We start from the raw sequence: 13,903 nt of genomic DNA on the forward strand, positions 1-13,903 counted from the left end.
TGCTGGGCTTCTAGGTTGTGTTGACAGTCTTTTTGAAAATACATCTCTACCTCCCCAACAACACACACTCCCAGCATGAGAGGGGATGGTCAGGAAATGTCCCCCCCTGAACATGAAGACACAGTCTGTGAAGAAGGATGTGGCACCTGCTGGGCTTCCTCAGCTGATGAGAAGAGGCTGTTAGGTCTCCAGGACCCAAGGTCACTCATTCGGGTCCACTGTGGGACACAGAGGTCATGCAGAGTCCATAGTGTGACCTGCCTAGAATAGAGGGCGATGGCATGTACACATGTGTCTGGGGAGCAGAAGTGAGAGAGATCAGAACGCTGCCCACGCTGCTCCTGTTGCTTGAACTGTTGAACTCCTCAGCGTCGCTGCTACCCTACGCCAGGTGACATGGCCCTCAGGACCTCGTCCACCTGCCATCGTCCATGCGCCCAGGCTCACTATGCAGGGGTGGCACAGGCCTCCTGCTGCAAGTGCTGGCTGTAGCCAGGCCGCAGGACCCATAGTGGGCCTGACTGTACATACTATAAGGCAACTTGCCCTGTTCCCACCCAACAGTGTGCCTTTGGAGCTTCCCTGTAACTTCACAAAGGTTTGCCTTAGTATTTTTTTTTTTTTTGCCTTAGTATTTTTAAAGCTTGTCTAATGTTCCACAGTGGGGATGTGCTGTAATCTACTTAACCATGTTCTGTAGTCATCACTAGAATATTTTTAGTTTTTCTACTGTTATAATGATCACTTTAAAAAATTTTTGTCACCAAGTATATGATATTATACTGTTGCTCTACTCTACTAATAAGTTTTTGAAATTTGGCAAGTTATATAATATTCATTCTTATAGTTTTGACTACTAAACCCACTCTTTCCAAGGTTTTTGCTTAAATTTTCTTATTATGGAAAGCTTTAAATGTAACTGAAAAATACAAAGGATAGTATCATGAGCATTAGGGTACGCACTAAACAGGTTTAACAAATGTCTTTAAAGAAATACATTAGGCTTTTCTTTTTTTTTTTTTTTTTTTTTTTTTGCGGTACGTGGGCCTCTCACTGTTGTGGCCTCTCCCGTTGCGGAGCACAGGCTCCGGACGCGCAGGCTCAGCGGCCATGGCTCACAGGCCCAGCCGCTCCACGGCATGCGGGATCCTCCTGGTCCGGGGCACGAACCCGTGTCCCCTGCATCGGCAGGCGGACTCTCAACCACTGCGCCACCAGGGAAGCCCTACGTTAGGCTTTTCTAAAAGTCATGTCTGTCCCCCTCTAATGGTTTTTATAGTTCCTTACCTCATATATGGAATAATAAGTCATAGTGTTTTGATTTTTAACTAAATGCTGTATTGTACCTGTCATACTGTACTTGCTGTTTTTGAGATGTGTGCATGTTCATCTTTTTCAATTTTTATCTTTTTAAAGCTAATGCAAATGGCATTGATGTCAAGCCCCCAGGGGTCTGACAGAATAGATGCTGCCAAAGAGAAGCTAAGATGCTATCATGTTAAATAGGAAGTCCACTTATTCTTTCTCCTTGATTCCTGGGTAGATTAGTGGATTCTCTCAGTCTGTTCCTGTGGCCTTTCATTCAGTTTTTAGTCAGTTTATTTCAGTTGATGTGGTATGCAGTGCTATAGGTTGTCTGGTCTTAAGCGTTTTTGAAAGGTCATTTTTTTAAAAAACCTGAAAATTGGTCATTTTAGAAGAACTGAAAATACATCTCCTTTCAGTTGCTGTCTGGTTTAAAAGACTGCAAGGTGTGTCTTCCTGAGATGGGCACAGCTTGTCATCAGGTCTGTTGGTGGCTTCTCAGTATTCAGTGACAGAAGGGGACTGCTAGTTCAGTTTATCAGTGACTTCCAAATAAAGGCCTTTAGACTTTTCTTTTAGGTTGTGCTTTTTAGAATTCACAGATGGACAGAAACTGCTTTGTCTTGATTTATCATAGGCTTATAAAACCATGTAGGTGGCTGAATGAAATTTAAGAGTTCTTTTCTTTTGCTATTTAACGCCTACGATTCAAATCTGATTAAGTAAACTCAGGAATTTAATAGATTTGGATAAAATTTGGGATAAGTTTCTCACTATTCAGACTCTTGCTCTTCTAGACTCAGGTGTCACGTGGATTTGAATAATACTGTATCCTTTGAGGTCCACACATGCTATCCAAACTCAAGGACAGAAGAGATTTGGATAACCAGGGATGCTGTGTAAGCACCAGGATACCTCCTGACCATGGTATATTCCTACACCAACCGTCAAGCAGTCAAAGCAGCCCTTGTCATTGTTGAACAGCTCTAGTTCTCAGAAAGGTCTTATTTATTGACATATTAACCTGAAATGTGCTTCCCTAGGTTAAGTTTTTTCATTGCTCATAATTCTTTCAGGTGCCTACTTGCTTTATTCATGATCTTACTTTAATTTGCCCTACGCTTAGCCTTCCATTGTGAGGGCTTCTCTCCTGGACAGTGGCCTCTGACTCTTCCTGTGGGGCCTTGCCAGCACTGTGGCTCCAGGTGGGCATCAGCTGCCCCAGCTCTGAGCTCTTGGGAGTTGGTACTCACTAGGAACTGACAAGGTTCAGTCCTCTAAGAGCTGGGATGATTTCTGTCTCCTCCTTCCCAAAAGCCCCCATGCCTCCTTGGCTATGCCCGGCCTACCAGGCTTCATAGGCCACACCAGTGTCCTGTTGGTTCCCACTGTCCCCCACACTAGCTTGCCTTCGAAAGCTATTCGTTTGGGAGAGGATGAAAACAAATTATGTAAAATTCTCCATATAACTTTGTACCTTAAGTTCTGTAGAGTATTGGTATTGAGTAAATATGTCAACATGGTTAACATAGTTTGAAAATTTTGCTTTGTTTTTTTGCAAGCATTGAAAACTAGTGTTGGTGGTAGGGAATATATTGGTTTATTTATTCTTTAAATTTTCAAAGCTATGTTTTTTGTGTAACACTTAAGTCATGCATCAGCACCCATCTAAATTATAGAATTAAAAAAATATTACTTTGTTACCATTGTTTGTTTAATGTAACATCTTCACAGTAACATGCCCAATAATAGATGAATATTTGTTAGGTAGGGGTAGGGGTGGCTAGTTCTCAGTAGAGTTTTTGGTTAACACCATTCCTTCTTTTAATCGTATTTTAATTTAGAGAAAAGCTGGTTAGCTTCATACAGGCACAGTAAGTAATTCAAGGGAGTGGATACTGCACAGAGTGTCTTATCTATGAGAGTTCACAGCTAACTAAGCACAGCCATAAGGGCTGCAATGCATGCTTTCTTTCTCTTATTCTCAAAGTCTTTAATATTTAAATATTTTTAAATTATGAAAATATTTTTCAAATACTAATTAAATACTTTTTTCCCTTTCGTCTGTCTTCATTCTGCATACTTTTCTAACAAAGGCCTACCTCTCTTAGTAAGTATTTGTGAAAGGAAGAGAATGAGAAACTGGTGGTGTTAATCTCCACTCTGAACTGGTGTCAATTCTGAGAAAGATGTCCTTGTCACACAGAAGACAGACAATGACTCTGCTTAGCTGCACGAGGGCACTGAGAACAAGAACTGATTTATAAGAAGGCATGCAGTATGCAGAGGCAGGCCCTCGCTTATTAGGCATTTCTGCAGCCATCAGAGAAATGTAGACAAATTAATTCACTTAATAGACTAGGTTATGATAGAATAGTAACTAGTCCTGTGGGTTCTCAAAGGTTTATTTGAGGTCAGGGATTGAAATATGATTTTAGAAAATGTTCTTTCCTTGGAAATCTTTGCTTTTAAGTTATAGTTTTGTGTGTGTTTTTGTTTTGGGAGGTTTCTTTCTTTTTGTTTTTTCTTGTTTTTTTTTTTTTAAGGAAAGTTTGTGCTTTCAGGAATTTTGTAGCATATAATGGCCAAAAATAGAGTGAAACATAAATGTTCATCTTCACTTGAATGCTGCTGCATAATTGAAGAGTCCAGTCTCTCATTCTTATTACTCTGAAGTTAAGTATGGCAGGTCAGCTACAAGGAATTGTATACTAGACTTTTTACAGTGATTTAAGTTACAGCATTAGAGCTTAAGTGGATTTCATAATACTCTTTCACCCAAAATCTGGCTAAAATTCAGAATCACCTGAGAAGGGACTTTCAGTTACGGCATCCCGTATCTCACACTCAGAGGTTCATAACTCATGGACTTACTGTTTGATCAGGAATGTCTCCTTGTGTGTGTGAGTGCAGGCAAATGTGCACATGTGTCTGTGTGGTGAACATTTGTGTGTATGTGAGCGTGTGGACAAGTGTGTAGATGGGACACCAGCCCCACATGCACATGTGCCAGCATCACCATTCCCAGCTGTTTGTCCCACAGCCATCTCTGTTCAGTGGAAAGTGGAAGCTGGGCCAAGCTTCCTGTTCGTGCGAGCTATGGCATTTCCAACTTGAGCACCAGGCGCTTGAGATGGGATCTTCCAACAGATCATGGCTTCTGAGGCTCATGAGTCTTGTGGGGTAGTAAGAAGTGAGCAACGGCCCAAGCCTCAGTGCTCCCTCCCAGTGTCCTTGCGGCCCAGGACTGGATTGGCTCAGGGAGCCTCAGGTTAGGAATCAGTGGGAGTTTCCTTTCAAAGAATGAGAGGGAGGGTTTGGGGCACTTTATTATTTTTTTTAGTTAAATTAAATGTGTGTTTATTTTTCTTGACAAGTTGGTAGTGGTTTATGGGTTGTGTGTTTCTCACCTGATGTCCCTCAGGTTTTGAAGTTAGAAAAGCACTCTTCCTGATAAATGACGTTCGCGTTGAGGTAGCTCTAGGCTTGGTTTTGTTCTGTTTTTAAAAGAAACCTAAGGAAGAGACGGTGTGGCCGTGGGGGCACCAGTAGGGTCTGTTGTGTGTTCTCACTGGGTGTATTTTCTCTGTGTCTCCTGCAGTCTGAGTCCTGATGACACCCCCGGGTCTTGTAGTAGCCCTGGGCTGGCCCTCGCAGCCTGTCCTCTCAGGCACGCCACACCTAACTGTTCAGCAAGTGAACAAAGCCCTGAAGAGTCTCCTCATTTTTATCACATTAGTAAATCATGATATTTTGAAGTGTCTTTGACATGAAGGCCACACTCATCCCCCATCACCGCATGCTGGGGGCATTACCCTGCTGGCCTTGCTTGTGCTGACCCCCACCTGTCCTCAGACCCGCAAGGAGACTGAGTGTTGTGGATATGGAGGTTTCTAAACCTTGGGCTGAGTTGATTGCTTTATGTCATGTCTTTAAGCTGACATGGGACCCACTCCTGCCTGACGTTGTGTTTGGGGCCGCTTCTCTACGTGGCTTCCATTCTGTGCTTCACTGTTACAAGTTAGCACGAGGATAATGAAGGGCAAATGCCAGCATACGTCAGAACAGGTTTTATAAAGTCATTTTCTAAGGGAGCACAAAATCCCAAGTTTTACTGACCCCGCAGTGCATGTATAATGCATGTGTAACCTGGTCATGGTTTCCTTAACGATGAAAACAAACCAAAAGTATAGGCAGTGACTACAACACTTCACTTTTTGTATTTAAAAGTGTGCTAGTAGCTACGAACCTAATTTTAGTTTAAATAGAAAAATTCCATTGTTTCACATATGGAAGGGGAAGTGCTGTGTCCTTCCTTTGTTCCTTTAGTGCTTAGAGTACTACAGTGCTTCCAGCTTTGTCAGCAGTGAGCAGAGAAAGAATAAGAACACCTGTTAAGTTAAAGACAGAGACAAGCCAGGCATTCAAAGAAATGGACAAAAGCAAAAAGACCATCAGACATTAATTGAAAACTCTTGAAAGTTAGAATTCTAGCCCCAGTGTATAAAATTGGTCATCATAAGATTAAGTATTTTTAATGTTAAACATGAATTTCTGAAGGTTTCTGGGAAGTGGGGCCAGTGGCGTGCTGGCACCTGAGGAGGTGCAAGACAGATGGAGATGTGTGCTAGCCACCGCTGTGTCCTGGGGAATGTCCTTCTGCTCACAGTTGTTTTATTGTTTTCTTTCCGTATTGATGAAACAGCCAGACCAAATCCGTTTGGAATGCCTGGGATAGTGCCACCGTATGTCCCCCCCCAGATGCTCAACATTCCACAGACGTCTCTGCAAGCAAAGCCTGTGGTAAGGCCTTTCCTTTCCTTCCTCAGCTGGTCTGCCCAGCCTTGGTGTGGGACAGCTGCCTTGAAAGCTGCATATGCATCAGATCTTAATGAATGCTAAAATAATTTCTTAAACTCAGGATACGTGAAGCACCTGCTTCACAGTGTTTGTTGAATTAAAACTTAGCCAAGGCCGGATTATGCTTATGTGTTCCGGGCCATGCAGGCAGTGTGTATGCATGTGTGATCTATACCCTCTGTTTCAGGCCCCCCAGGTGCCCAGCCCAGGTGCTCCGGGCCAGGGTCCACACCCATACAGCCTCGCTGAGCCGGCTCTCACCTTGGAAACCAGCGGAAAGAATCTGACTGAGCAGAACTACAGTAACATTCCTCATGAAGGAAAGCATACCCCACTGTATGAACGGTCCTCCCCGATCAACCCAGCTCCAAGCGGCAGTCCCAATCACGTGGACTCAGCGTACTTTCCTGGTTCTTCTACGTCATCATCTTCAGACAATGATGAAGGCAGTGGAGGAGCTGCAAAGTGAGTGGTGTATGGAGTAGTTGGTGCTTCCCAGAAGTGTAGCAGCTTCTTAAGTAGCTTGTAGTCCCCAGGGAAGCCACCTTCTGGCTGGCCAGCCCACGGCACCGATGGTTGTGCTCAAACATGCTGTTTGTTATAGGTAGGTGACAGTTACTCTGTGCTTGGACCAAGACTCCTCAGACCGAAAGAAAAGGTTGGATGTTTCCTCAAGGCTTCCAAGGTTGAAAATCTGTACTATGCCAGCCCAAAGCCTTGGTGTCCCCAACCCCCCCGCTCTTTTTGGGTGGAATTTTAGGAAAATTAGTTTGTGTGACCACCAAACATGGTTAAGTTGTCTGGTCAAGTTCTGCCTGACCTTTACTCTCTTTTGGGCTGTGATTCCCCTAGTCCCACCCCCAGAAAGCATTTTAAGTTAGACTCCTGTGGCTTTCAGTCTCTTGGCTCCTGGATTGAGGGGGAATCAGAATTTCCTTTCCTCCTGAATTCAGCAACTTGAACCCCAACTCAGCAGCTCATAGGACTGTTCTTGAAATAACACTGTTCATCCAACCAAAACCATGGAAAGCTGCCAGACCCAGGTTGGAATTCTCCCTGTAGAAGGAGTATTTTAAACAATGTGTGTCCCTGAATAAATGCATTTTCAAATACTTAAATTTGTTAGAATCTGATCGAGAAGGTCTTAAAATTCACAGTCCTCCTCCTCCCCTTACATAATCTTATGTTTCTAAGAAACCTGATTTCAAAAAAAGAAAGAAGAAAGGAAAGGAAGAGTCTTTCTTTTCTTTACATCTGCATCTCTTTTTCCTCGGTTTGAACTCTGATTCTCAGTAAATGCCCATGGCCAGTTATTGCTCTGTCAGTTTCTGCTGTATGAAAATCTGAGACACAGTTTCCAGTCTTCCTGCAAATTCTATGGGTGTGTCACCTGAAGCCAGAGATTCTTCCTCTTTTGTCCTCTTTTTCTCCATCTGTAAAATGGGCATTAAGTCTGCTGACCTTGGGCGGCAGTTACTGAGGAGTTTGCTGCCAGCCAGGGATGTGTGCTATTGTGAAACAGAAGCATAAAATGCATAAATATTTACTTGTTGTATGTGCAATCCTAAAATTCTAAAATGAAGGGAAAAGTTGTAATTTAACATTCAGACTTTTAAATTAACCTTCTAGAAAGATAATATATTTAAGACCTACTGAATGAGAATTGCTTTGTTGGGGCTTAGAAATCTGCAGGTGTAAATGAGACCATGTGACTCTTCAGCACAGAGAAGTTTGGGAACAGCTGATAGATGTCTCAGGAGCCCTTTCACTCACTAAGGAACTATGAGTTTTCTTTTAATAATTGACTCATGTCAGCAAGACCAAGATATCTGTAGGCAGGTTCATTTTAGTCAGAAACATTCTTTCTAGACTCTGAAACACAGGTAGAAATAAGACAGAGCCACTGTGTGTGGCTTGGAGTCCTGTGCAGGTGATGAGCGTTGTGAGCCAGGAGAGGCCCTGGTCTGGGGAGGTCCAGTGGTGATCCTGTTCCTTCGGGTAGGGATGCGGAGATAATGTAAGTTGCCTGCTTAATTTGGCAAGCTGCCCTGTTAGGATATGAGTTGAACTTGAGTGGATAAGATTGCATGAGAGCCCCTCCCTTTTCTTGTGCATACTCAACTCTGCCCTGTTCCCAAAGGTTCTGATCAGTGTTGCCTTCCCTGGAGCTTTTCCTCAATTTTAGTCATTCCTCCTACCTCTGAGCTCTGTAGCACTTAACTGTCTGTACCCCCAACTCAGGGCATTTTTACTATGTTTTTCTGGAGGAGCCTCTGGAAGGTGAACTCCATATGTGGGGATGGCATGGGCCTCTCACCCTCTTGTGGTGTGAAATGTGGTAAGAAAGGCAGAGCACATCCACAATCTGGAATTGAAAGATTGCTAAGCCTGGATCAAGTTATGTGGCTTAGCAATGTTTTTATTTCCTTAAATCTGTTTTTCCGTTTATTGTAACAAATAAGAGATAGGTGTGTTAAAATTGAGAGGGAGGAGGGAAGGAAAAGGGGATAGGGCGCTTGTACCAGAGGCTTCAGGATCATAAGCCAGGCAGAGTAGGATCTGATTATGGGCATCCCTTACTTGTGGCGGGATGCTAAGAAGGGTAGTGTTCATGATTTCAGGGTGAGGATTCTGTTTGAATAAGTTATGTGTGTACACTTTGGAGGCCGCGCATAGGACAGAGAACTGCCCTCCTAGTTCAGAAACTAAGTAGGGGCAGTAAGTCAGGATTTGGTTTACCTTTCGTTTGGACTGAAATTGGGACTCCTGGATCTGCACTGTGCTCTCAGGATGGTCTTAAGGGAAAGAAATCATCCATTCATTTAGCCAAGCAACACCTGAGCACTTGCCGTCTACCGTTGAGCATAGTGGCAGGCAGCGCAGACGTGGCGTGCTGATGGAGGCCTGCAAAGAAGTGAGTAGACAAATGAACAGATAACCCAAGTGGTGAGTATGCGAGGCAGACACCAGACAAGTTGGTCTGGAGGAGGGATTGCTTCCTGAGAGGCAGGATTCAAGCCGTGACGGAGCGGGGAGAGAGCTGGACGAGTGCGGGGTGGAGGAAGGGGAAGCCAGTGCGGCTGCGGTGTCGAGTGAGGTGGAGGCTGGGTGGCGTACACTCTGAATTCTGTTCTAAGAGTGATGGGAAACATCCACAGTATTTGCTTGGAATGGCCCTGGGGCTAGAAAGATCCCAGTGTTTCTTTGGAAATGAATTTGCTCCAATCTGGGTGCTCTTTGTCCTAGGGATGGACAGGTGTCTGGGTGGCCAGGCCATTTGGCTAGGGAAAGTACTGCACAGTTGAACTGAAGTGCCTCTGGTCGTACCACCTTCTGCAGATTGACTGTAGAAACATTTTTAATTGCCCCACCCTAAGACACCGACTTGTACAATAGAGGAGGGAGGCCTGCACCGGACCTGACTGGGTGTGCCCTTTCCTGTTCAGTTCCCTCAGGCATTTGCACTCCTTCCACCATATTCCCCGCAGTACTGGGAAATAATCCCGAATATGGGAGATCACAAAATAAATGGCCTCATTTCCCCAGTGGAAAAGCAGTAGCATTTTTTTTTTAAAGGATGGTGCTGATGGGTAATGGGGCCTGTTACAGAATAACCCTCCCCAAAATACCCCCCCAAATAAGCCCCTCCCCCCAAAAAACCACCCAGCTTCCTACAAATTAAAAAGATAACTGCTTTATATGGCAAAGAATATAAACTTGCAGTTCACAGAGGAAACACAGATGGTCAATAACACGAAAGAATGTTGTTCACTCTCACTAAAAAAAAAATCAAAGGCATGCAACTTAAAACATAGCAAGGTACCTTTCTTTAACCTATAAAATTGGCAAACATTGGTTTTTAAAGATAAATTTCAGTGGGGGACATCAGTGGAGTTGGTGGGACACGAGGTTTAGGCCCTCCTGGCAGGTCCTCGGTCTCTGTGGTCACCATGACCCACAGGTGTCTGAGGGCTGTGGATCTTCCTCCTGGTAGGGTTTGCACCGTCTGTGTGCAAAGGTGGATGTGGGGGAGCATTTAAGAGCAAAAGATCTGTGTCTGCCCCAAATGCAGACAATAGAGACATTCCTTATAGGGAATACTATGGAGCCACTCCAAAGAATGTTCCGATGTGAAAGGAAGAACATGCTAAGGTGTCCTATGGAGGAGTTGCCAGGTGTGAAAGTGCCTCTTGGCTGGTCTTCAGGTTCAGATGGTGGCACCTTTGCTGTATGTGTGTCTGTATGCACTCGGCAGGCCCTGTCCTTTATCTCCCTCCCTTTTTTTAATACCTTACCTGGCATTTTAGTCTCTTCAGCTGGGAGTGTTCAGGTGTCTTTCCCATCGCACTGCTGGAATGGACTTCCTGGGCTGTTGTTCTCTTGAAGTCAGCACGTGTCCCTGCAGGGTTTGCAGGTCTGTGTCAGACAAGGAGTCTCAGGCTACGAGAGGCCCCCTGCACACAGCTATGGTGAGTCGGGTGTCCTGGCCAGGGCTGAAGCTGTCCCGAGTCTCCTTGGTGGCTTCGCTTCTGTAGAAACGCAGCCTGCTGCTCATGCTGTGGTTCTTTGTGTGTCAAAGGGCATAGGCCGGTGCCTGGGCAGCTAGTCCAGACCAATTATTTTGAAGTAAAATAAGGAAGGAATGTGTTGCCTAACTAAATAACTTGTTTTTCCTATTCCTTTTCTTAGAGTATCATCAGCATGTACTTCTTTCTCTATTATTGGTTTAAATGTAAAAAACAAAACCAAACCTCAGGCTATATTCTTGTTTTTCTTTTCTTCTTTCCTGGTCTTTGTCAAATCTTTGTAATTCTGTTTTGGTTGAATTAAGAATTACAGTTGAATTCTTGTGGAGGTGTTTATATTATTTTCATAGATTTATTGGCTTTTAGAATTTGAGTCTGATCTGAGGTTGCTAATTTGCAGTTTTCAGTTACTTTGTATCTTCTTTCTAATTACCATTTCAATACACAGTTATAGAATTCAAACATTAGAAAATACAATATAGGAAATCCCCCATGATCCCACCTCTAGAGAGACAACTGTTTTCAAAAGATTGGTGAATATTCAAACACCTTATTTTTTACTGCATATACTAACATAGGGTTTTTACAATAATGAGATCTTAGGGACAGCAACTTGCCTTTTTTCCTTTTTCCTTTTTATACTGACTACACTTATGTAAGTATGTATTTTTATTTGTATGTATAAATGTAAATATGTATATGTACACTGAATATTGCTTCAGTGTTTTTGCATGTCATTACTGACAATTTTTAAATGTATATTTAAAAGTCCTATTAGGAGAGAAGACTAACTTGATTTTTCTCCACTTTGTGACTTCATTTGTATAGATTTGTTCTCTTTCCCTGTACATTTACGTACACATCGATTTTGAGGAATCGTGTCATGGCGGCATGTGTTGTATAAGCTTTGCATGCCCCCATGTGGTCCCTGTGGGACCAGATCTGGGCTATAGAAGGTCGCTGTCAGTGCCTGAGAGACTGTTAACCAGTGCAGAGACCCAATGCTGTCAGGACCCAGTACCCCAACCTCCCATAGCTTGTCTTGCTAGATACCACTTGGGGTTATGTGACCTAGAGCTCCCTGGGCCCAATGTGCCCAATGTGAATGGGAGGGCCCTGGGTTGTTTGTGATTTAAATCAGTTGATGAGTAACCACAGTAAGTGACAGCTATCATTATTCTTTAAAAACTAACTATGGGCCCAATAAAATACCAAAACATATGACTTCATTCTTAATGTAAAACACCTAAAGAATTTCATTTAGCGCCCTTGATCTGGTGTCCTAGGAAACATGCTTCTTCTAATGCATCTTTTTTCCTTTAAGTGGTATTGGTGTTCTACTCTGAGTCCTGTCAGGCTTCCTCTCCAAAGAAACTGTGTGGTTTGCAAAGACAATTACACGTTACCCTGCCCTAGGGTACCCAGTCCCAGACAGGCTAAATACAGCTGCAGATTTTTCCTTTCAGATTGTTACACTGTTGTGCCAGACAAATGGCTACTTTACATTTATATATTGATTTTTTAACATAAGCTAACATTTCTAGTATCTTCTCAGAAAAACTATTCTGAATTTTTATATTTGGTAAAAATTAATAATTATCTATGCCATCATAGGGAGAAGGTCTGTATTTGTTCTAGCCACCTACTGACCCATGTAGGCATTTTATGTCGAGCTCATCTGACTCAGGTGTCTCTGAACCTTCACTTGGGTGGGAAAAGCGTGAGAAGTCCTGACAAACATGAAAGAGTAGCATTTGGGACACGAGGCCCATCTGACTGCTACACAGGAACAAGACCAGTACTTCTCTGTTACCAGCTTTTTATGAAAGAATCAATGTGTGACGCTAGCTTAATTTGGGGCATAGGGAGACTGTACCTAGGGTGTTTATATGTGATAATCTTGTGGCTTCCCTTACCAGGGATCTCAAATCTTCACCCTCTGTAGTAGAAGCACCTGACTGCCAGGTCCCTTCCTCAGAATTCTTGGGGGTCTGTCGAATGAGAACAGGCTGTGGATCAAGTCTCCCTTCCATTCCCGAGTTGGGGAGCATATGGAAATGAAAATGTATGCACGCTTGTTGAAGCTTTACATGGTTTAGCCGTATCTGTGACCTTACACACATACACTAGATAGTGCTACTGACGTTTTGATCTTTCATGTTTCGCTTCTTCCCTTTAGTTTTATTTGACTTTTCTTTCTTTCCTGTTGACAAGTAAGTCAGCTTGTGGTCAATGCTGTCTTCCTTTTCTGTTCCATAAAAACAAACCACACCCATGGCAGGGGGTCATGTGACCGGTCAGACACTTTTACACTTGGTGTAAATGGACACCAGTCTATTTCCATCCTAGCATCACCAACCTGCTGACTACAAAAATGTGTAGGAGAGATTTCAGTGGTTAGGACAATTGGCTACTTTCAACCAGCTTTAGTGCAGAAAAAGCCCCAGGTGTCCTGGAATGCAGTGAGACCTTGCATCGCCTCCTGAGAGTCCACAGAACCTAGTGGTGTGATGCTGGCCTTTCTCCTTGCCACCAATCTGCTATGAGGGTATCTGGTATCTGGTATGAGGGTAGTTCTTTTCTGTTGATTACCTACTGCGTCATAAGTGCATCTTAATGGCTTTTTGGTAATAACATGTGGTAATGTCTGGAATGGTGGGTCTGGGTTTGAATCCAGTCACTTTTGCTGTGGCTGTGAGTGGATTCCTTCTCTCTCAACCTGAATTTTACCAGCAGAGAGTTTTGCCTTGGGGTGAGCAGGAAAATTCAACTTGAGAACACATGCAGAATTCCCTGTGGTCTGCATGGGTCTCAGCAGGTCTCCCCAGGGCACAGCTGATGAAACTTCACGTCGACGTTAGCAGTTCTAAATGTGATTATGAGGTGGGAGCAGTTGTATAGAATGGAACCTAACTGAATATACAAATAATTCTGAAATCTCTAATCTATCTTGTTCTTCAAAGCAAGGCATTTGTTATATTCAAATACTTTGTTTTCTTAAGTTGTAAAGTAATATAGTTATCCTATTGAAATATTCTGGACTTTAAAAAAATTGACCATTGTCAAGATTATTTTCAGGCAGAATTTTAGATTTTATAGTATAGTATTAAAAGGTCTTATGAAGGACTTCCCTGGTGGTGCAGTGATTAAGAATCCACCTGCCAATGCAGGGGATACGGGTTCGAGCCCTGGTCCAGGAAGATCCCACATGC

The 13,903-nt window shown here is 43.4% G+C and overlaps 1 protein-coding gene across 5 annotated transcripts in view; it reads left to right on the forward strand.

Moving 5' to 3' along the window:
• The window catches only part of FAM120A (family with sequence similarity 120 member A), a 104,534-nt gene that overhangs the window by 45,550 nt on the left and 45,081 nt on the right, over positions 1-13,903 (forward strand). For all 5 annotated transcript variants that reach the window (XM_079926129.1, XM_079926130.1, XM_079926133.1 and 2 more), the window contains exons 6-7: positions 6,011-6,108; positions 6,353-6,630. In XM_079926129.1, coding sequence (XP_079782255.1) covers positions 6,011-6,108; positions 6,353-6,630 — 376 coding nt within the window. The remainder of the gene's footprint in view (positions 1-6,010; positions 6,109-6,352; positions 6,631-13,903) is intronic.

This window comes from Stenella coeruleoalba, assembly GCF_951394435.1.
Source record: "Stenella coeruleoalba genome assembly, chromosome: 7".
Taxonomy (NCBI): Eukaryota; Metazoa; Chordata; class Mammalia; order Artiodactyla; family Delphinidae; genus Stenella; species Stenella coeruleoalba.